General features: G+C 39.3%; 1 protein-coding gene across 11 annotated transcripts in view; it reads right to left on the minus strand.

Moving 5' to 3' along the window:
* Nucleotides 1–1,539: 1,539 nt before the first annotated feature.
* Nucleotides 1,540–22,635, minus strand: part of YES1 (YES proto-oncogene 1, Src family tyrosine kinase) — an 89,588-nt gene continuing 68,492 nt past the window's right edge. For all 11 annotated transcript variants that reach the window (XM_015440126.4, XM_045378021.3, XM_015440125.4 and 8 more), the window contains 6 exons: nt 22,307–22,462; nt 21,969–22,148; nt 18,449–18,525; nt 15,826–15,979; nt 12,168–12,299; nt 1,540–4,111 (listed from right to left, as the gene is read on the minus strand). In XM_015440126.4, the coding sequence (XP_015295612.1) occupies nt 3,903–4,111; nt 12,168–12,299; nt 15,826–15,979; nt 18,449–18,525; nt 21,969–22,148; nt 22,307–22,462 (908 nt within the window). In that variant the 3' untranslated portion in view covers nt 1,540–3,902. The remainder of the gene's footprint in view (nt 4,112–12,167; nt 12,300–15,825; nt 15,980–18,448; nt 18,526–21,968; nt 22,149–22,306; nt 22,463–22,635) is intronic.

Raw genomic sequence — 22,635 nt, forward strand, 5'->3', positions numbered from 1 at the left:
TTGCAGTATAACAGCTAATTGAACATTCTATCCAACAGTTTTAGAAGAAATGGTTTACTAATATTGGAAAAATAGACACTGAAAAACTCATTTAAAAAATATTTGTTTTGGGACAGTTGTGGTGGCTCACGCCTATAATCCCAGCATTTTGGGAGGTCGAGGTGGGCGGATCATCTGAGGTCAGAAGTTCGAGAGCAGCATGGCCAACATGGCGAAACCCTGTCTCTATGAAAAACACAAAAATTAGCTGGGCATGGTGGCATGCACCTGTAATTCAAGCTACTCGGGAGGCTGAGGTGCAAGGATTGCTCTAACCTGGGAGGCAGAGGTTGCAGTGAGCCAAGATCGCATCACAGCACTCCACATTGAGTATAAAATGTGCCTGGCCCTTAAGTCACATTTTATACTCAACTTCCAAATGAATTAAAATGCTTTTTAAAAAGCATAACCTATAGGGCTGGGTGCAGTGGCTTATGCCTGTAATCCCAGCACTTTGAGAGGCCGAGGCAGGTGGATCACTTGAGCTCAGGAATTCTGAGACCAGCCTAAGCAAATGGCAAAACCCTGTCTCTACAAAATATGAAAAGTTAGCCAGGCAAGGTGGCTCACGCCTGTACTCCCAGCTACTCGGGAGGCTGATGTGGGAGGATTGCTTGAGCCTGAGAGGTCGAGGCTGCAGTGAGTCATGATGGTGCCACTGCACTTCAACCTGGGCAACAGAGCAAGATCCTGTCTCTCTCTCTCTCTCTCACACACACACACACACACACACACACACACACACAAGCACAAACTATAATATAGATAGATGAATATTAATCTTGGGGTAGATGAGGACTTCTAAGCATAAAAAATGAACAGATTTGACAATCTACAAATGTACAACTTACATGTCAGAAATTATATGGAAAATTAAAAGGCAAACAGGAAACTAGAAAAACATTCTTAAATTGAGGAACTGTTGCTATACTACAAAAATAAACGTTTACTAAATGAGGTGTTTTAGAAATCAGAGAAAAAGCCAATAATTTTAGATAGTAGTAAACGGTAATTAACACTATTATCTTATTGAAAATAAATGCTTTTGAATGACCATTCAAAATTTAGTACTATTTTATTTTCATTATACCTATATAATAAAATAATTATAAAACACACAGAGATAAGGCTCATATTTTCCTTTTTTAGAAAATTAAGCCCCTTAATTTATAATAAAACTGGTCATTCTATTTTATATTCTTTACAGAGATTGTGAATAGCTCCACTCAGATTACTTAGGTTTCTGCATTAACTGTATTTGCTGGTATAATTTTAAAAAGAAGAAAATGCTTATAAAAATAATGTCACTCACTTGACATAGAAAATTGACCACAAAGAATGAGTTCAATAATGTTCTGAATTTAATAAAGGATTGATTAAATTCTGCTCAGTAGTTACAAGTAACTGAACATTTTTTCCCCAATGGAAGAATAAATTCAGAATATACCAATTTTTAAAAAATGAATGAGAATATGAACGGCAACTAAAAGGATTAATAGGTGCATTCAATGAGAATTTTTTATTTCAATTATCCACAAAACAATATTACAATACTTTATAAAAATATTAAGTTTAGGCTACCATTATTCATTAAAAAAAGTGTGCTAGAAGGCTGTTTTTGCCAACTTCCTTTTTTGGTAAAGGTTAACTTCCACTTTAAGACACTGAAGACGAAAAGCTGTTGGAAAAAATCTCCAAATTTACAAAGTTGTTTATTTTTCTTGGCAATTTAAAAATACAGAACAATTTAAAATGAATACACATTAAGTTAGTGTTTTATCCCTACTATGCAATTGTTATTACATAAGGAACTGCTCCATTCAGTTAAAACCTAATGAATACCATCAACTTTTCCTGGCTTACTTTCCTGATTAGATTTAGTACATAAACATAATTTTGTTACCCTTTTGAATATGCTCAGAAAAATTACAATATCATAGTTCACATAAAGCCCTTAAAAAAATCTCGTGTCACAAGTTGTTGACAAGAGGAAATAATGACAGCACTCTTCTTAGGAAGACCCTCTTGGTAGAGAGTGTCAATACTAAGCAGGTTACGTAAACAGAAAAAAACAACCACAATTTTTAGTACCAGAACTATTGCCAACTTGCATGAAGTCCACCTGTCACATTTTAAAATGGTTTGAATTTGAACATATATGACATGGCAAAGAACTTCAAATTTGATGATTAAAATCAGGTAAATAATGATAGTTAAGAATTATATCCTGAAAATAGAGGGGCCTAATATAAGATTAAGGTGTGACTATATGAGAGTATTTTAAAACATATACACCAGATCTTCATTTTATCAGATTCAATTTTTCCTCTGCTAGACACTTAAACCACTAATGCCGCCATTCAAATCTGTATTTTGAAATTACTGAGTTACTCCTAAAAATCAGTCTTATTTTGTATGTTTCACTTTTGCACTTTAGGGTAAAAACTGTTCCCTTTTCACCGCTGTTAATATTCAGACTAAGTTTTCCTCCCCAAATCAACCATTTAATGTATTCTAAAAGGGAAAAAATGACCACCATTATGTAGACTTTAAAAGCGAAAGTAGATTCAAACATGATTTGAAAACTGGAGTCCTAAAAATGTTTTACATTAAAGTCATATCCCACAGGAATGAATGTGAAACCGTAACTTCACTATTCTGAACAAATACCCATTTAGTGTGTAAGAAAAATTAGTTTTATAGTTATACCTTATAACTCTTAAAAGTCTCAGAACATAGCTAAGTGAGGAGCTTTGAGTGCCAGCAAAGCCATTTTGTCACTCCATGACATCAACATTAAACATTACATTCCATCCCTCTACTTGTAAAACTTTCACATTTTCTTTTCTCATATTTCTTTTAAATACATTTTCCTCTCTGTTCATCTATATTCACCATGAGCAAAAGTGCATTCAAATCCCTGATCTGGTCATATTTTCTATTTGTGGCACCCATCCCCATAAGGACATATTAGCAATATCTCACAGTACCAAATCTATTTTTTAAAAAGGGCTTTTTAAATGCTGGGTCTTACTTAGAATGCTATCTAAAGATTAAAACATTTCCCCTTTCATTGGACAGTAGTTTCAATTATATATTGCCTTAAAAGATCAATGCAACCTCATACAAGATTAACTCACTTTCTAGTTACCTTCATTATTCTAAGACAAACTCCTCAGAAAAGGACTGAAGTGGAAAACTTCTTATTCTTTCAGTTCCATGAATATGAACATTAATGTACTGCATTATACTTTCAAATTCCACTTCTGTGGTCTAACATTTAATCAAGTTTGAGATCCTGTTTATATTCCTTTTGAAAAACCTGGCCCATGTCCATGCAAAAGAAAGCATATATTAAGATTGCATATTGACTGTTTAACTTAGAAAAAAACTTTTGAGAATAATAAATGCAAGAAACTTTAAAAACTGGAATGGAATCATTTGGTCCCATGTACTCCTTAATTTTAGATTTTATTACAGTATAGCTTTTTATCTCTCAAGTTTTATCTGTAACAATAAATAATTTTCTTTGAGCAATTCTAACTGTGGGGAAAAAAAGAAAGGAAATGATTTATAAGCAGTAGCCTCATTGCCCTTCATTACCATGCTATCACCCACACTGTCATCAGTATCTTAGCTCTATTTTCTTTGGACCCTGAAATACGTTGGAAAATTCATCATTGGTACATTAGAGTTTAATACTTGGGGGAAAAAAAGTGGTTTTGTGCAACCATATCTGGGATTCCAGTTTACATTAAAAACATGCAGAGTAAAGAAGATTTTCTTCTTTTGATTCCTGTAGAAACTCTACACAAGTTCTTTACATTTTGGCAGATTTGTGCATATAAAATAGGCTACTTGAATTATAAATTTTCTCCTGGCTGGTACTGTGGCTCTGTAGCAGTGAAGTAGTCTTCCAAGAAGGACTGAATATATTCAAATGTTGGTCTTTCATCAGGGTCCTTCTTCCAACACAGATTCATCAATTCATGGAGGGATTCTGGACAGCCCTGAGGGCAGGGCATCCTGTATCCTCGCTCCACTTGTTCCAGTACTTCACGGTTCACCATACCTAACACACAAGATTAAAACATGAAAGAACAATGGTCCTGACTACCACTAGGAAAACATAACAAACCCCCTAGCCACTAACTGATTCAAAGTATATTAAGTTTATTTAGTGAAATAATTCTTGTAACAAAGCAACAAAATAAATTTTAAACATGAGAATATCAAGAAGAGCTTAGAAAATGTTAATCTATGTTTTAACATGTCTAATTTTTCATTCCATCTTATATCTTATTTTTAATACTAATGTCTTCAAAAGCCAACCTCATTTGATTAATAAGAATTTAGGGTGCCACTATGAGGTACTGGTACTTTCTAATATTAACATTTAACAATGACCAAACTTGGGTTACTGAGGAATGGTGGCAAGATCGTGTCTAAAAGAACTTTAAAACAGGAATTCAGAAGAAAGTTCTAGTCTTGGTTTTGCCAAATATACTAACTACATAACTTTATATTGAATTACTTCTGTGAAACAGTTTCCTTATCCAATATCACCTGTTTGACTTTCTTCAAGATATTACACATGGTTCCTTTCTCGTATTCCTTTGTAATCCCCCCTCCCTCAACCCCCTGATCAGCAGCTCACCCCATCTTATCACAGGCCAGCAAAATGCCTCCTTTTCCAAATTCTTCCCAACAGTGTCTCACCAAGCCAGCAACCCTATTTCACTTCCTATCTCCCGCATCACCTTCCCTACCTGCCTGCAAGTCAGGCCATCCCTCGTATCTCTTGGAAACTTTATCAACCGGTCATCAGGAATGGTATTTAAAATAGACTATGATTCTCTAAAGAAAATGTAATGGGGTTAAATCATTATTATTTAGATGTTCAGTTATTTTTTTGAGAAATAAGTGATTTCTCAAAATACATTTTTTAAACTATTAAAAAGACTCTACACGACTTTGAAACTCAATACTTAAAAGGAAGTTTTCTGAGCTTTTCATCTAACTAGGTACTGTCATCTTCATAAGTGAAATCCAGCCAGGTGCGGTGGCTCTTGCCTGTAATTCTAGCACTTTGGGAGGCTGAGGTGGGCAGAGATCACCTGTCAGGAGTTCAAGATCAGCCATGCCAACATGGTGAAACCACATCTCTACAAAAATACAAAAATGAGCCGGGCATGATGGCAGGTGCCTGTAATCCCAGCTACTTGGGAAGTTGAGGTGGGAGAATCACTTGAACGGGAGGCGGAGGCTGCAGTGAGCAGAGATTGTGCCACTGCACTCCAGCCTGGGTGACAGAGCGAGGCTCCATCTCGGGGTGGGGGGATAAAAGTGAAATCCAGTACATTTTACTAACCATGGAAATACAACCAGAAGTTGTTGGGGGAAGGAGAAAAGGAGTAAGGGAATTAATATTCAGTGAGGGCTTACTATAATTGAACTTCTTTTCCATTCTCTTCTTCTATTTTATCCTTATTATTTTAATTGACTATTAGGATTAACCAATCTAAATAAGCTGGAACCTATGAAAATAACTTCTAATTACCAATAAGCTTTCATTCAAAACTTCATTCAAAGGCCGGGCGCGGTGGCTCATGCCTGTAATCCCAGCACTTTGGGAGGCCCAGGCAGGCGGATCACGAGGTCAAGAGATTGAGACTATCCTGGCCAACATGGTGACACCCCGTCTCTACAAAAAGTACAAAAAATTAGCTAGGCGTGGTGGTGGGCGCCTGTAGTCCCAGCTACTTGGGAGGCTGAGGCAGGAGAATCGCTTGAACCCGGGAGGTAGAGGTTGCAGCGAGCCAAGATTGCACCACTGCACTCCAGCCTGACAGAGCTGGACTCCATCTCAAAAACAAAACAAAACAAAACAAAACAAAAACGAACTTCACTCTTCAGAATTTTCTGATAATTAGAACTATTAAATTATTTTATGACAGCTGGGCACGGTGGTTCACACCTGTAATCCCAGCACTTTGGGAGGCTGAGTGGGCGGATCACCTGAGGTCAAGAGTTCAAGATCAGCCTGGCCAACATTACGAAACCCCATCTCTACTAAAAATATAAAAATTAGCTGGGTGTGGTGGCACACGCCTATAATCCCAGCTATTCGGGAGGCTAAGGCAGGAGAATCACTTGAACCTGGGAGGCAGAGGTTGCAGTGAGCAGAGATTGCAACACTGCACTCCAGTCTGGGTGACAAAGTGAGACTCCTCAAAAAAAAAAAAAAAAAAAAAAAAAAACCATATGGTAAATACTTAGCATACTGTCAATAAATGTAAGGATTTCACACCTGTTAGCGTTTACCAAGGTTTATTACTGTCCCCAAATAAGACTAGTAAACAGGAGCTGTTGCTTTGAAATGGACAATCTGCTGTGAGAAGTGTATGCAACGGATCGGTCTGTCCTATATGCGGAAAGTTCTTTCCAAATCCTCTTAAAATCATCAAAGAAAGACAATGATGTTTATAAAGTATCTCTTTTTCTTCTTTAAAGATGGGTACTCTACAAATTGTTTATACTCTGATTCTCATCTGAATATTTAACTAGAATATCCCGATCATATACATTTTTATGCATTTTGAAACTATGTAGTTACATAGTTCATTTTGGATTTTTATGTCCCTGTTGAACTGACCCTTTTATCATTATGAAACATTCTTTTTGTCCCTAGTACTATTTCTTGCCTTAAAGTCTACTGCTACCTAGGCTTTCTTCAGTTAGGATTTGCAGAGTATAACTTTTCCATCCTTTTAATTTCAGTCTCTTAAAATACCTTACAGTATGTATCTTATAAATACCATTATAGTATTTGTGTTTAAAATCCAGACTTACCTTTTTTTTAATTGCAATGTTTAGTGTACCTAAATGTAATTTAATTATGGATGTCGTTGTGTTTAATTCTACCATCCTGATCTTTGTTCCATTTATTCTTTTCTCCTCTCTTGCTTTTTATTTTGATTAAACAAGCATTTTTCAATGTTCAAATTTTTCTCTCCTCTGTTGGCTTTTTATCTTCTCTTGTTATTTTTGATCATTGAGACTACAATATGCTTCCTTGGTTTATTATATTTTACTCAAAATAAGTATTTTTACCTGCTCCAAACTTAAAACGATTTACCTCTTATTCCTTTACTCCCTTTGTGTTATGTCAGAGAGTCTATTTTTATATACATTATAAATTTGGTAAGATATTTTTATTTTTGGTGTTTTAGATCAGTTTTCCCCCAAGCACTTTAAAGACATAATTTTACTCTTTCCTGGCTTCCACATCTGAGGAAAAGTTAGCTGTCTCTGTTGTTCCTGTGTAGATAATACACAGGCTGAGTATCCCTTATCTGAAACGTCTGGGACCAGAAGTGTTTTGGATTTTTTTGGATTTTGGAATATTTGCATATATATAATGAGATATCTTAAGGGATGGGACCGAAGTCTAAACACAAAATTCATTTATGAGCCAGGCACGGTGGCTTGCACCTGTAATTCCAGCACTTTGGGAGGCGAGGGCAGGCAAATCGCTTGAGCCCAGGATTTCAAGACCATCCTGGGCCACATGGTGAGACCCCGTCTCTACAAAAATACAAAAATTAGCTAGGTGGATGGCACACACCTGTGGTCCCAGCTACTTGGGAGGCTGAGGTGGGAGGATCACCTGAGCCCAGGGAAGCAGAGGCTACAGTGAGCCCTGATTGTGCCACTGCACTCCAGCCTGGGTGAGACACCCTGTCTCAAAAAAAAAAAATTCATTTATGTTTCATATACACCTTATACATATATGTACACATACATATACATAATCTTAAAAATAATTTTGTGCACAAAACCAAATTTTGACGGCATTTTGACTGTGACTTGTCACATGAGGACAGGTGTGGAATTTTCCATTTGTGGTATCATGTCAATGCTCAAAACGTTTTGGATTTTGGAGCATTTCAGATTATTTTTTGAGACGAAGTCTTGCTCTGTTGCCCAAGCTGGAGTGCAGTGGTGCAATCTTGGTTCACCGCAACCTCCGCCTCCCCGGTTCAAGTGATTCTCCTGCCTCAGCCTCCAAGTAGCGGGTACTACAGGTGTGCGCCACCATGCCCAGCTAATTGTTGTATTTTTAGTAGAGACGGGGGTTTCACTATGTTGGCCAGGCTGGTCTCGAACTTCTGACCTCGTGATCCACCAGCCTTGGCCTCCCAAAGTGCTGGGATTACAGGCCTGAGCCACTGCGCCCGGCTGCATTTCGGAGTTTTGAATTAGGAATGCTCAACCTGCACCACCTCCTTAGGGCTGTTTGGCTTTGATTTTTATAATTTGACCATGATATGTTTGCTTGAATTTCACTGAGTTTATTTTTCTTGTTTGAGGTTCACTTAATCTGTGGGTTGGTATTTTGTTTTATCATGTTTAGAAGATTTTTAGCCACTACTTTTTAAAAATGTTGCCACTGTTTCTTTTTTTTTCCTCTTTTCTGCTTCTGGGACTCCATTACATATAAATTAGACCTGTTCACTACTATGCCTCCCTGTTTCATACATTCTGCTCTGCTTTCTTCCCCATTAGCTTTTACCTCTGCATTACCTTGGATACTTTGTTAATGTGTCTGAATCCACTAATCTTGTCTTCTACTATGCCCAACTAGTGAGTACTTAATTTCATATAATGTTTTACAGTTCTAAGATTTCCATTTGAGGGCCAGGAGGAGTGGCTCACGCCTGTAATCCCAGCACTTTGGGAGGCTGTGGCGGGCGGGTCACTTGAGGTCGAAGTTTGTGACCAGCCTGGCCAACATGGCGAAACCTTCTCTCTACTAAAAATACAAAAAATTAGCCAGGCGTGGTGGCACATGCCTGTAATCCCAGCTACTTGGGAGGTTGAGGCAGGAAAATCGACGGAATCTGGGAGGCGGAGGGTGCAGTGAACCGAGATCGTGCCACCGTACTCCAGCCTGGGAGACAAAGCGAGACTCTGTCTCAAAAGAAAATAAATAAATAAATTAATTAATTAATTTCCATTTGATTCTTTTTTTATATATAGAGAGATTCCAATTCTGCTGAAATTCTCCAGTTTTCCATTATTTTGCAAAACTTTTCTATTTTAACATTCCATATATTGCTATTTTGAAGTCTTTTGCTAACTCCAAGATCTGAATTATTTCAGCGTCTGCTCCTATTGATTTTGAACTCTTTTTTTTTTTTTTTTTGAGACAGTCTCGCTCTATCACCCAGGCTAGAGTGCACTGGTGTGATCTCAGCTCACCGCAATCTCCACCTCCTGGGTTCAAGTGATTCTCCTGCCTCAGCCTCCCGAGTAGCTGGGATTACAGGTGCACGCCACCGTGACTGGCTAATTTTTGTATTTTTAGCAGAGATGGGGTTTTCACCATCTTGGCCAAGCTGGTTTCAAACTCCTGACCTTGTGATCTACCCGCCTTGGCCTCCCAATGTGTTGGGATTACAGGGGTGAGCCACCACGCCCAACCACATTTTGAACTCTTGATAATCAGTCATCTCTTCCCTTCTTCGTATGTCTAATAACTTTTTATTTTGTGCTAGACATTCTGAATCATACACTGGAGATTATCTGGATCATGTTATCTTTTTCTGAAGGATGTTCAGTTTAATTCCATTTGTAATTTACTGGCAGATCACCTAGCTGTTAGGGCTTAGTTGTGCTCAGTTTTGCCCTTTCTCCTAGGGTATGGACTTTCTGGGGTCTCAACAAAAAGCCTAGGGTATTCTCCAACATCTATCCACTTTGGTTGGACAACAACTCAGCACTCTGTAGCCTCTGAACTCTGCTTGACTCCCCAGCCTCCTAGTGGCTATTTTCTGTTAGGTCTCCCAGAGCTTCCCCCTGTGTATGTGCAGATTAGAACTGAGCAAGGACCTGAAGGGATTTTTTTTTTTTTTTTTTTGAAACAGGGTCTTGCTCTGTTGCCCAGGCTGGAGTGCAGTGGTGCAATCATAGCTCAGTATAGCTTCAAATTCCTGGGCTCAAGCGATCCACCCACCTCGGCCTCCCAAAGTGCTGGGATTATAGGAGTGAGTCACCATGCCCAACTGGAATTTGAAAGCAGAATTTTAGAGTTCTTTCCCTATAGTTCCTTCTCTGGGATCCTGTCCTTCAGATCCCAGCACTTGGATCTCTGTCTCCTTTGCTTAATAAGACTTATGCTTTCTGTCTGGGTTTTACTGCCCTATGCTATTTTAGAAAATGCCTTCAGAAAAGCCAATATAAATGTAAGGCTCAGCTCATGTACTTGCCCTGCCTTAAGGAATATGGCCTTTCTTGATGCAATGTTCTTTTACATATTTGATCTAACTTTTGTAGTTGTTTATAGTGCTATAGTAAGTTGGATTTTTAGAGGCTAATGCCTCTCCATCACAGCCAAAACTGAAATTTCCTCATGGTTTTACATTTAAAGTGAAACTATGGTGCATGGCTGTGTTGTTTTTTCTAGCCCTGTTTGCAGGTGTGGTGTAGGCAGAGTTGGATTTATTTAGCACAGTGATTTTGTTAAGCAATGATGATGAAATCAGAGAAGGGTGAAGGGCAAGGTAACTGCAAAGGAGTGATTATACTGCTTCACTAGGGAATTTAAGGAGAATGGTCTCACGAAGAGGGTGAGGAAGCAGGAAAAGGTGGCAGAAACAATGGAGTAAAGATCCTGGTAGCATCAAGAAATTGCTAGGGTTGGGGTAGAAAGAATTATCTAGAAAGATGGCAAGTGGTGGTCAGAAAGTAGACGCATGAAATAGATTTTGAAAGGGTTGCAGTTATTGGTAATGTTAAGGTTTAAGGTATGAAGATGGGAAGACTGGCTAAGGTAGAGTGAAAGACAAGATTACACAGGAGAAGAGTTCAAGCTACAAGAGACCAGGGTAATAGAAAAATCATCACCATGCGTATTAAGATGACAAGGAATTAAGACAGGAGAGGAGTTTTGTTGGAGAGGACAATGGTGAGTCATTAAATGAGAAGAACTTGAATGGTATCAGTGAATAACAGCAACAAGACAAAGTGGGTGATAAAATTTGATGGCATTAGATCTACAGTTGGAGGTATTAGGGAAGAGGGATATGTTAGATAATATGCAAAACCTTTAAGATTAGCAAAACAGTTTTTCCTAAAGATTAAATTTTATATGCTTTCTCTCTCAACATTAGGATACTTCAGTAGAAGAGTTTGAGAAGTAACAAACTAAAATAATACTCAATGGTAGCTGAATTTCAAGTGGGCTAAAATTTCTCCTTCCCCCTAGGAACTATATAAATCTCATAATTTTGAAAGGGAGACATTTTTATTTTTCCTCCTTATTAATGGCAGACATATTTTTTAAAGTACTGGTTTATAAATAGGTTTTGTTAGGAGAAATAAAACAAGAAAAGGATCTCAAAATAATCTAATGAAGAAAACAAGGCTAGTATATATTTAAAAAAACATACCAGGATGGGCACGGTGGCTCATGCCTGTAATCCCAGCACTTCCGGAGGCCTAGGCAGGTGGACCACCTGAGGTCAGGAGTTCGAGACCAGCCTAGTCAACATGGCAAAACCCCATCTCTACTAAAAATACAAAAAATTAGCTGGGCGTGGTGGTGGGTGCCTGTAATCCCAGCTACTTGGGAGGTTGAGGCAGGAGAATTGCTTGAACCTAGGAGGCAGAGGTTGCAGTGAGCCGAGATTGCACCATTGCACTCCAACCTGCGTGACAAAGCGAGACTCTGTCTCAAAAAACAAACCAAAACAAAAAACAACAACAACAAAAAACCCACCAGTCACACTACTGGGAAATAACAATTATTTAGGGTATGGGGTGATGACCCAGGATATTTAAGATATGTTTATTATCTGAGAGAACAGTAAGAGGCCCTTTTGGAAAATGTCCTAAGCTGAGGTGAATGTGGGGCATACCTCATATGCTCACCCAGTCAAGGATCGTGGCTTTCACTGACTGTTACCCATCCAATGCCACAGTAAAGGGAAGGAGTGGGGAGAGGGAGAGGCAGGGGGACTATGAGAAGAAATAAAGGCCTTTTCCCCGCTTACAATTCTGTTCCTAATAAACTCCTGATAAAGCCACTCATGAGATAACCAAGAGCTAATAAAATGCAAGCTTACCTGGATATGGCACTCTGCCCTTTGTTACCAGCTCTGTCTGCAGAATTCCAAATGACCAGACATCAGACTTTATTGTAAACCGACCATACAGTGCAGCTTCAGGAGCTGTCCATTTGATTGGAAATTTTGCACCTAAAATAATATTGACAATCTTGCTTAATTGTTTTTAAAAAATCTATTTGTGTAAATACAGCATATGCAGAGCTAATCTTCTGTCAATATCTCTACTGTAGTCATCAGTGTCAATTCTTTAAATGTACAAGATACATGGGAGAAACATTAATTTTTAAAATTCATGTTGAAATAAATCACATTTATTCCTGATTAGATAGCTGATGATTCAAAAAATAAGTTGGCTGTGGGAACAGAAAACAATTTAAGAAAAGAGAGGCTGAAGTTGTAGTAAGCTAAAAATATGGGCTACAAGATGTGTAACTTTTAAGTACAGTCTGGCACCTAATAGCTGTAGTTAACTATTGGTTGATGAGTGAATATTCTACTGAGTTATAATGTCTACGGGTTTTCAAACATAATTTCTTTTCTACTTTATATACCGTTCTGGAAAATTTTATTGTACTACTTTTAAAAGCCCATGTTAATTTACTCAAATATTTAGTGTATGTCTTTTATGTGGAGGGCATTATGCTAATCATTATGGAAACCTAAAAAGCATGGCTTTCATGAAGTTTATAAACTTACTGTGGAAATAAGATTATAGGTATCTTACATTCTTTAAGTTATTATATGTTTGTAGATCATGTTTTAAAATAGAGTTCTTTAGATATTTAGACAAACAGATGATCAATTTTCCTTGGCACAATCACAAAACGTTTCATTTAAAAAGTCGCAGGTGGTTGGGCGCAGTGGCTCATGCCTATAATCCCAGCACTCTGAGAGGCCGAGGCAGGCAGATCACCTGGCCAACGTGGTGCAAACCGTGTCTCTACCAAAAATACAAAACTTAGCTAGGCATGGTGGCGCATGCCTGTAATCCCAGCTACTTGGGAGGCTGAGGCAGGAGAATCACTTGAACCTGGGGGGCAGAGGTTGCAGTGAGCCGAGATCATGCCGCTTCACTCCAGCCTGGGCAAAAAAGCAAAACTCGGCCAGGCACGGTGGCTCACACCTGTAATCCCAGCACTTTGGGAGGCTGAGGTGGGCGGATCATGAGGTCAGGAGATCGAGACCATTCTGGCTAATATGGTGAAACCCCGTTTCTACCAAAAATACAAAAAAAAAAAAAAAATTAGCTGAGGTGGTGGCAAGTGCCTGTAGTCCCAGCTACTTGGAAGGCTGAGGCAGGAGAATGGCATGAACCCGGGAGGCGGAGCTTGCAGTGAGCTGAGATTGCGCCACTGCACTCCAGCCTGAGCGACAGCCTGAGCGTCTCAAAAACAAACAAACAAACAAACAAACAAAAAACCAGTGGCAGCTACATCATCACTAATCATCAGAGAAATGCAAATTAAAACTACAATGAGACACCACCTTACTCCTGCAAGAATGGCCATAATGAAAAAGTAAAAAAAACAATAGATATTGGTGTGGATGTGGTGAAAAGGGAACATTTTTGCACTGACAGTGGGAATGTAAATTAGTATAACCACTATGGAAAACAGTATGGAAACTACTTAAAGAACTAAAAGTAGAGCTACCATTTAATCCAGCAATAACCTCCCAAAGGAAATGAAATCAGCCAGGTGTGGTGGCTCAAGCCTGTAATCCCAGCACTTTGGGAGGCCAAGGTGTGTGGATCACCTGAGGTCAGGAGTTTGAGACCAGCCTGGCCAACATGCTGAAACCTTGTCTCTACTAAAATACAAAAATTAGCCAGGCCTGGTGGCAGGTTCCTATAATCCCAACTACACAGGAGGCTGAGACAGGAGAATCACTTGAATCTGGGAGGTGGAGGTTGCAGTGAGCCGAGATTGTGCCACTGTACTCCAGCCTGGGAAACAGATTGAGAAGCTGTCTCAAAGAAAAAAAAAAATCAATTATATGAAAAAGATACATACACACACGTTTATAGCAGCACAATTCACAATTGCAGATATGGAGCCAACCTAAATGACTATCGACCAATGAGTGGATTATAAAAAGTGTGGCATATATACACCATGGTATACTACTCAGTCATAAAAAGGAATGAAATAATGGCTTTTGCAAAAACTTAGACGGAGCTGGAGGCCACTATTCTAAGTGAGGTAACTCAGGGATGGAAAACCAAATATCGTATGGCCTCACTTAAAAGTGGGGCTAAGTTATGAGGACAGAAAAGTGTAAGAATAATATAACAGACTTTGGGGACTAAGGGGGAAAGGTTGGGGGTGAATAAAAGACTACATATTGGAGGTGAAACCCCGTCTCTACTAAAAATACAAAAATTAGCTGGGCATGGTGGTACGAGCCTGTAATCCTAGCTACTTGGGAGGCTGGGGCAGGAGAATCGCTTGAATCTGGGAGGCAGAGGTTGCAGTGAGCCGAGATCGTGCCACTGCACTTCAGCCTGGGTTGGGCGACAGAGCGAGACTCTGTCTCAAACAAATAAACAAACAAACAAACAAACTACATATTGGGTACAGTGCACGATGCTTGGGTGATGGGTGCAGCAAAATCTCAGAAATCACCACTAAAGAACTAGTTTCCCAAAAACTACTGAAAAAAAAAGTGGCAGCTAAATTAAGCCCTAAAGAATGGTTAGGATTTTCACATGTAAGGATTACAGGCCGGGCATGGTGTCTCACGCCTGTAATCTTAGCACTTTGGGAAGCCAAGGCAGGAGGATTGCTTGAGCCCAGAAGTTCGAGACCAGTTTGGGCAATATGACAGAACTTCGTCTCTACAAAAAATACAAAGAATTCATCAGGTGTGGTGATGTGCACCTGTAGTTCCAGCTACTCAGGAGGCTGAGATGGGAGGATCACCTGAGCCCCAGGAGGTCAAGGCTGCAGTGAGCTAAAATTACGCCACTATACTCTACCCTGAGCAACAGAGTGAGACCCTATCTCGAAAAAACAACAACAAAAACAACAACAAAATACATTACAGATAGGAAGGCATTCCAGATGGAGGTAACTGCACAAAAGTATGGAGGTTGAAAGAAAGCACTATGTCTGAAGCAGGGTTTCTCAATCTTGGCGCCACTACCATTTTGGGCCTGATAATTCTGTGTTGTGGGGGGTCTTGCCTGCACATTTCTGTACACTGTAGGAGGTTCAGCAGTATACCTGGCCTCTACCCACTAGATGTCGGCAGTAGCCCCCAGGTTGTAACCACCAAAAATGTCTCTAGACATTGTCAGATGTCCCCTGGTGAGTGGCGGTACTGGGCAATATCTCCTCTGATTGAGACCCTCTGGCCTTTCTAGGAAAGAAATTAAAACAGGTTTGCTGTCATGTCAAATGAAGTATAAAGAGGCTACCATTTGCTATATGTATAATGCAAAGGATACCTAGTCAAGTTCTTTCTTGGAGGAAATAACTATTAGAAAGCCATAGTGGTATTTACTGTACATGATTTTATGAATGAAATCAAAGTCTCTATGATTCTTCTGAGGGAACCTAGAACAATTCTTATTCTGGAAAACTCTGTATAGTCAAGAGAGTTAAGCAAAACACAGAACACTACATAACAAGCTTTTATGTAAAAGTAATTTTACCTTGTCTTGCTGTGTATTCATTGTCTTCAATTAACCTTGCTAAACCAAAATCTGCTATTTTGCACACAAGATTTTCTCCTACAAGAATATTAGCAGCCCGAAGATCTCGGTGAATATAGTTCATTCTTTCAATATATGCCATACCATCAGCAATCTTGGAAAAACAAAAAACACAAGACATATGATACAAAGGGAAGCAGAGAGAAGACAATTAAGGTTAACGTCAAATTGTTATCACTGAAAATCATACTATCACAGAAGTGGATGATGGTAACAGGATATAGTCTAGAAGATAACACAGGAAAACCAGAAAACATAGTAAAAATGCAGGCTAAATTCAGATTTTAAAAATCTAACACTGGCTGGATGCGGTGGTCCACATCTATAATTCCAGCAGTTTGGGAGGCCGAGGCGGGCGGATCATTTGAGGTCACGAGTTCGAGATCAGCTTGGCCAACATGGCGAAACCCTGTCTCTACTAAAAATACAAACATTAGCTGGGTGTGGTGGTGCATACCTGTAATCCCAGCTACTCGGGAGGCTTAGGCAGGAGAACTGTTTGAACCCAGGAGGCAAAGGTTGCAGTGAGCCAAGATTGTGTCACACTGCACTCCAGCCTGGGCAACAGAGCGAGACTCAGTCTCAAAAAAAAAATAAAATCTAGCATTACTCTGAAGACCAAGACTAACCCTCCTAATGTCTTCTTGTATCAGTGGTTAGGAGAAGAGATAAATCACAAGGTAATTTAGTGCCTCTGGAAACAAGCTCATCAAGGTCCCTATCAGGCACAATCTAAGATGACACAGTGATAAAGGTATTAACCACAAGGTGGAGGCTCCCCAACTACTGCTTGTAGGCCAAATGTGGCCTGCAGCCTGTTTTTGCATGGCCAGAGAACTAAAACTAAAATGTTTTTTACATTTTGAGTGATTGAGACATGGTCTCACTCTGTCATGCAGGTTGGAGAGCAGTGGTGCAATCTTGGCTCACTGCAATCTCATATTCTGGGCTCAAGCAATTTTCCCACCTCAGCCTACTGAGTAACTGGGACTTCAGGCATGCACCAGCACACCCAGCTAATGTTTGCATTTTTTTGCAGAGATGGGGTTTCACCATGTTGCCCAGGTGCAAAGTGCTGAGATTACAGGAGCCATCTTGCACAGCCTGGTTTTTACATTTTTAAAGGGTTGTAAAAAGAAAAAAGTATGACAGATTGGATGTGGCTCACAAATCTAAAATTTTTTTTTTTTGGAACAAAAATGGATTGCCAACCTCCCCTACCACTGAGTGTCTAACTCAGAAGCATGAACCGGCCTGGCATATGCCTGTCGCCTATGTATAGTTTCTCAGTATAAAGTTTTTCTGAATTGTCAGATTCTGTGGACATTTGGATGCTAGGAGGTAAGATTCCCAAATCAGCATGTCAACCAAAGCCAATAATAAGGCCTCTCAAATAGCTACCACATATCTGAAGATAAACTTTTAACAGTTTTCACTGTATATTTAAAACAAAAAGAAGAGTAAAAAAGTTCCATTTTAAACTGCATATATACCATCTTAATTCTTGTGTTGGACTATAGTAAATAAAAAATTCAGCATACACTTTAGATTACTAATATTTTCTTTGGAACAGCACTCATCCACTTTAATTTTCTTAAAATTATCTGTTGAAATATGAATACATATAGACTTTACATTTGTGGAAACATCTATTTTCTTTTTTTCCAAGACAGGAGTCTTGCTCTTGTTGCCCTGGCTGGAGTGCAATGGTGTGGTCTTGGCTCACTGCAACCTCCGCCTCCCGGGTTCGAGTGATTCTCTTGCCTCAGCCTCCTGAGTAGCTGGGATTACAGGTGCCCCCCACCATGCCTGGCTAATTTTTAGTATTTTTAGTAGAGATGGAGTTTCACCATGTTGGCCAGGCTAGTCTTGAACTCCTGACCTCAAGTGATCCACCCACCTTGGCCTCCCAAAGTGCTGGGATTACAAGCGTGAGCCACCGCGCCCAGCCAGGAAACATCTATTTTCTAAGAAACCATATGATACAAGACAGCACTGGACTAAGAGTTATATAGCTGGTTCTAATACTGGTTCTGTTACTAACAAGTTATGTGAGTTTTAGATACCTCCGGTCTTTTGATACTTCATTTATCTGTAACATTAAAAGCTTGCATCGGATTATCTCTAATGTTCCTGCCAGTTCTAAAATTCCATTATTGGCCATGTAATCCCAACACTTTAGGAGGCTGAGGTGGGAGGATCCTTTGAGCCAAGGACTTTGAGACCAGCCTAAGCAAAATAGAGATCCCTGTGTCTACAAAAAAATATATATTTTAAAAAATTAGCTGGGAATGGTGGCCTGTGCCTGCAGTCCCAGCTACTCAGGAGGCTGAGGTGAGAGGATTGCTGGAGCCCAAGAATTCAAGGCTCTTCAAGCAGGGAGCTATCAGTGCACCACTGCATTCCACCCTGGGTGACAGAATGAGACTCTGTCTCTAAAAAAATAAAAAATAAAAATAAAATCCCACCATTTCACTACATAAACTATAATATTCTGGTAAGATTATTCTACATTTTAATATACACTTTCAATTCAAATGGATACATGCATATATACAGATACCTGAGCAGCCATATCAACCAGCTGTGGAAGCTTCAAATACTTTCCATCTCCTTCCTTAAGGAAATCTAACAAGCTTCCTGTAACAGACAGTAAGATATTCATACAAAATAAGCAAATCTTATATTAGGATTGAAATGAATACTCCACCCCAAATCACAACACAGAACTTCTTAGCTTTTCATTTTTTAAAATTTTGTGCAGTTTTGGAGTTTCTAAATAATTATCTAGATCCCAGAAGAGGTCTCTAAGCTGAAATTTTGAAAACTTCTCCTGATAACATATGCAAAAAAAAAAAAAAGAAAATGCATTAACTTTACCTGACAAGAGGCATTTTTTCCTTGCTTTGATCAATATCCCAATTCTGATTCAGGAAGTAGTATTAAATACTTACATAATTTTAAGTAAACCTGATTCAAGAATTCAGACAACTAGGAATATCTTGGGGGTAGTTAAAACTAAATACAGGTAGCTAAATGAGTTGCTGTCGAACTACTGCTGTGACCAAGCTCTCTCTGAAAACTACCAAGTACTATGAATAACAGCAAAGAAAAAGGCTAGAAGTCTGATTATGGCTTCTCTATTATTTGTTAAAAGCTTACAATGTACTTGAATTTAATCAAGAGAAAACATCACACAAACCCAAATTAAGGCACATTTAAAACATAAAAGTGGTCTATTCTCTTCAGAAGTAACAATGCTATGGAAGACAGAGGAAGGTGCAGGAATGGCTCCAGATTAAAGACGACTAAATAGAAATGACAACTAAATGGAATGCCTGACCACAAACTGGATCGGGGCAGTGTAGTCGGTGTACTTACTGGTCCAGAGCTAGGGAAACCAAATTCCAGGCGAAAGAAAAAACATGAAGAAAATCATGAAAACAAAGAGCAGAACAGTGGGTTTATGTTGGAGTGCATGGGGCAATGAGTTTGAACAGATTATCAAGGGACAAGTGCTAAGTGAATACCAACATGAGGAATTAAAGAGTTTTAAAAATAGAAAGGACTTTTGTTATCTTGTATTCTAAATCTCTCCCGTCTGGAAATAATTGTTCCCAGTGGTCTGACAACACAGAATTCTACCATGTTCTCCCAATTAAGTAATTTTTAAATTAATATACAGCGCTAAATGGGCTATTAGTCTTACCTTCATTATATTTCTTATGCTCCCAATGTATTTTTTAATTGTTAAAAGTCTTTATCTGAAACCAAGTCTCGCTTAGTCACACAGGCTGGAGTGCAGCGGTGTCATCTTGGCTCACTGAAACCTCTGCCTCCCAGGCTCAAGCCATTCTCGTGCCTCAGCTTCCCAAGCAGCTAGAACTACAGCATGAGCCACCAAGCCCGGCTATTTTTTGTATTTTTAGTAGAGACGGGGTTTCGCTATGTTGGCCAGGCTGGGATCGAACTCCTGACCTCAAGTGATCTACCTGCCTCAGTCTCCCAAAGTGCTGGGATTGGAGGCGTGAACCACTGTGCCTGGCCTGCTTCCAATACCTTGATTTAAACATCTTCCCTCTCCTTTTCTCCCTTTTTTTTTTTTTTTTTTTTGAGACAGGGTCTCATTTTTTCACCCCAGATGGAGTGCAGTGGCACAAGCACAGCTCACTGTGGCCTCAACCTCCTGGGCTCAAGCAATTCTCATGCCTCAGCCTCCTGAGTAGGGACTACATGTGTGTGCCACCATGCCCTGCTAATTTTTTTTAGTTTTTGTAGAGATGGGGTTTCACCATGTTTCCCAGGTCAGCCACCATGCCTGGCCCTCCCTTCTCCTCTGGTTCATCTAATATACTCTTTGAAAGGGCATATTTGGCCTGGGTGTGGTGGCTCACACCTGTAATTGCAGCACTTTGGGTGGCCAAGGCAGGCTGATCGCTTGACCCCAGGAGTTCCAAACCAGCCTGGGAAACAGGGAGAAACCCCATCTGCAGAAAAATACAAAAATTATCTATGTGGGGTGGCATGCACCTGTAAGCCCAGCTACTTGGGAGGCTGAGATGAGAGGATCACTTGAGCCCAGGGAGGTCGAAGCTGCAGAGAACTGTGACTGCACTCCACCCTGGGGGATAGAGTGAGGCCCCATCTCACAAAAAACCAAAAACAAAAAACAAAACACCAAGCAAACCAAAAAAATGCCGTATTTGGCAACTGTTTGCAGTATACATTCCTTCCAAAGAGCGCCACGTGCTTTGGGTCTTTAGGTGTGTTCTGGCTATCAATAAATAGGCTGTACCATTTCTTTTTTTTTTTTTTTTTTTTTTTTGAGACGGAGTCTCACGCTGTTGCCCAGGCTGGAGTGCAGTGGCGCGATCTCGGCTCACTGCAAGGTCCGCCTCCTGGGTTCACGCCATTCTCCTGCCTCAGCCTCCTGAGTAGCTAGGACTACAGGCGCCCGCCACCGCGCCCGGCTAATTTTTTGTATTTTTAGTAGAGACGGGGTTTCACTGTGGTCTCGATCTCCTGACCTTGTGATCCGCCCGCCTCGGCCTCCCAAAGTGCTGGGATTACAGGCTTGAGCCACCGCGCCCGGCAATAAATAGGCTGTACCATTTCTTAACTTTCGGTTTCAGTCCCCTTTTGTGGGGAAAACTTTTCCTATAGCAAATACGTAACTTGTAGTTGTCCTTGTCACCACTAGATGGAACTACATCATTGGTCAAGATAGACTACTGGAGAAGGTGACATAATTAGTGACTACTGTATATTATTGGTTCAAGAGTAAAAATAACAACAATAAAGCAGATCGAATCAAACACATAAAAATCAGGCCTGTCAGCTTATCTGCTGACTTACTAATTCCTCTTCTAAAGGATCATTTGCACAGGGAAAAAGAGGAAAGAGTATTAATATCTTTATCCTCCCCCTAACCCTGTTACTGAAGATCCCATCTTGTGGTCTAGAGTTTGGGAAAATGAAGAAATTTCCATTGAAAGCAGTGGGGAGGCCAGGCACAGTGGCTCATGCTGGTGATACCAGCACTTTGGGAGGCCAAAAAGGGAGGATTGCTTGAGGCCAGGAGTTCAAGATCAGCCTGGGCAACATAGTTGAGACCCCAGTCTCTATCCAAAAAAAAAAAAACAGTGGCGAAAAAAGTTCCTAGAAGTCCTGAATATAGGAATTATGTTTATATTAAAATGAGAAAACTAATTTATTTTAACTTTACCTTATTTCTTTGCTTTAGTACTAAAAATGTAAGTATCTTTCTGATTTTATCATTTTAATTAAATGTGTACAGACAATTTCTATTTTTCACCTTTCTAGCTTTTCCGTTTCTTTTAGCCAAACTTAATTTCAAAATTAATTCAGCTTGCCTACTTTTCCTTTTAAACGTCATACTATCCTCTGGAATAACTGGATAATCACTATTCCATTAAACAAAGTCAGGTTTCTTCTATTCAAATGTCTATAGAAAAATCTTAAATTAGAAAACGGTATACGATAAGTCTATATGCATATAAATAGAAATAAAGACTCTTAAAAATATTATCAACACGAATACCTAAAGAGATACTAATACATACCTTTTGACATAAATTCAGTGACAATGTAAATTGGCTCTTCAGAAACAACAGCATATAGTGGGACAAGTTTATCATGTCTTAATTTTTTCATTATCTGAGCTTCTTGAAGGAACGCTTCTGGCATCATTGTACCTGGTTTTAGTGTTTTGATTGCTACTTTTGTGGTTCCATTCCATGTTCCTAAACAACACATTTTATGAATTTATATTTTAAAGGATTTTAGACCAAACTTCAGTAAACAGCACTTACCTTAAATAATGAAACATATTTTATCATAAATTGTTGCACTTTAATCCACAGCTAAACAATGACAGAAAACAAAAATTCAGGCTTCTTACCCATCCACACTTCGCCAAAACATCCTTGTCCTAGTTTAACCTCTAGTCGCAAAGATTCTCGAGGGATTTCCCAAGCATCTTTTGCTAGACCTTGAGTCTGAGGTTTCACGGTTGGACACACAGTTGTTAACTTGTGGCATAAACCATCAGCATGTTCTAGATAAATGAATAAACTACACTGTAAAATCAATTACAAAAATTACGGGGTACGTAGTGTATCAATGTTTTAAGTTTACACTGTAGAAAAACAAAAATAGAAGTCCTTTCGAGTTTTACTCTAAAAACACAAAACAAAAAGGGAGTTGTCCATAAGAAGCAAAACATGAAAT

This window comes from Macaca fascicularis, chromosome 18 (genome assembly GCF_037993035.2).
Source record: "Macaca fascicularis isolate 582-1 chromosome 18, T2T-MFA8v1.1".
Taxonomy (NCBI): domain Eukaryota; kingdom Metazoa; phylum Chordata; class Mammalia; order Primates; family Cercopithecidae; genus Macaca; species Macaca fascicularis.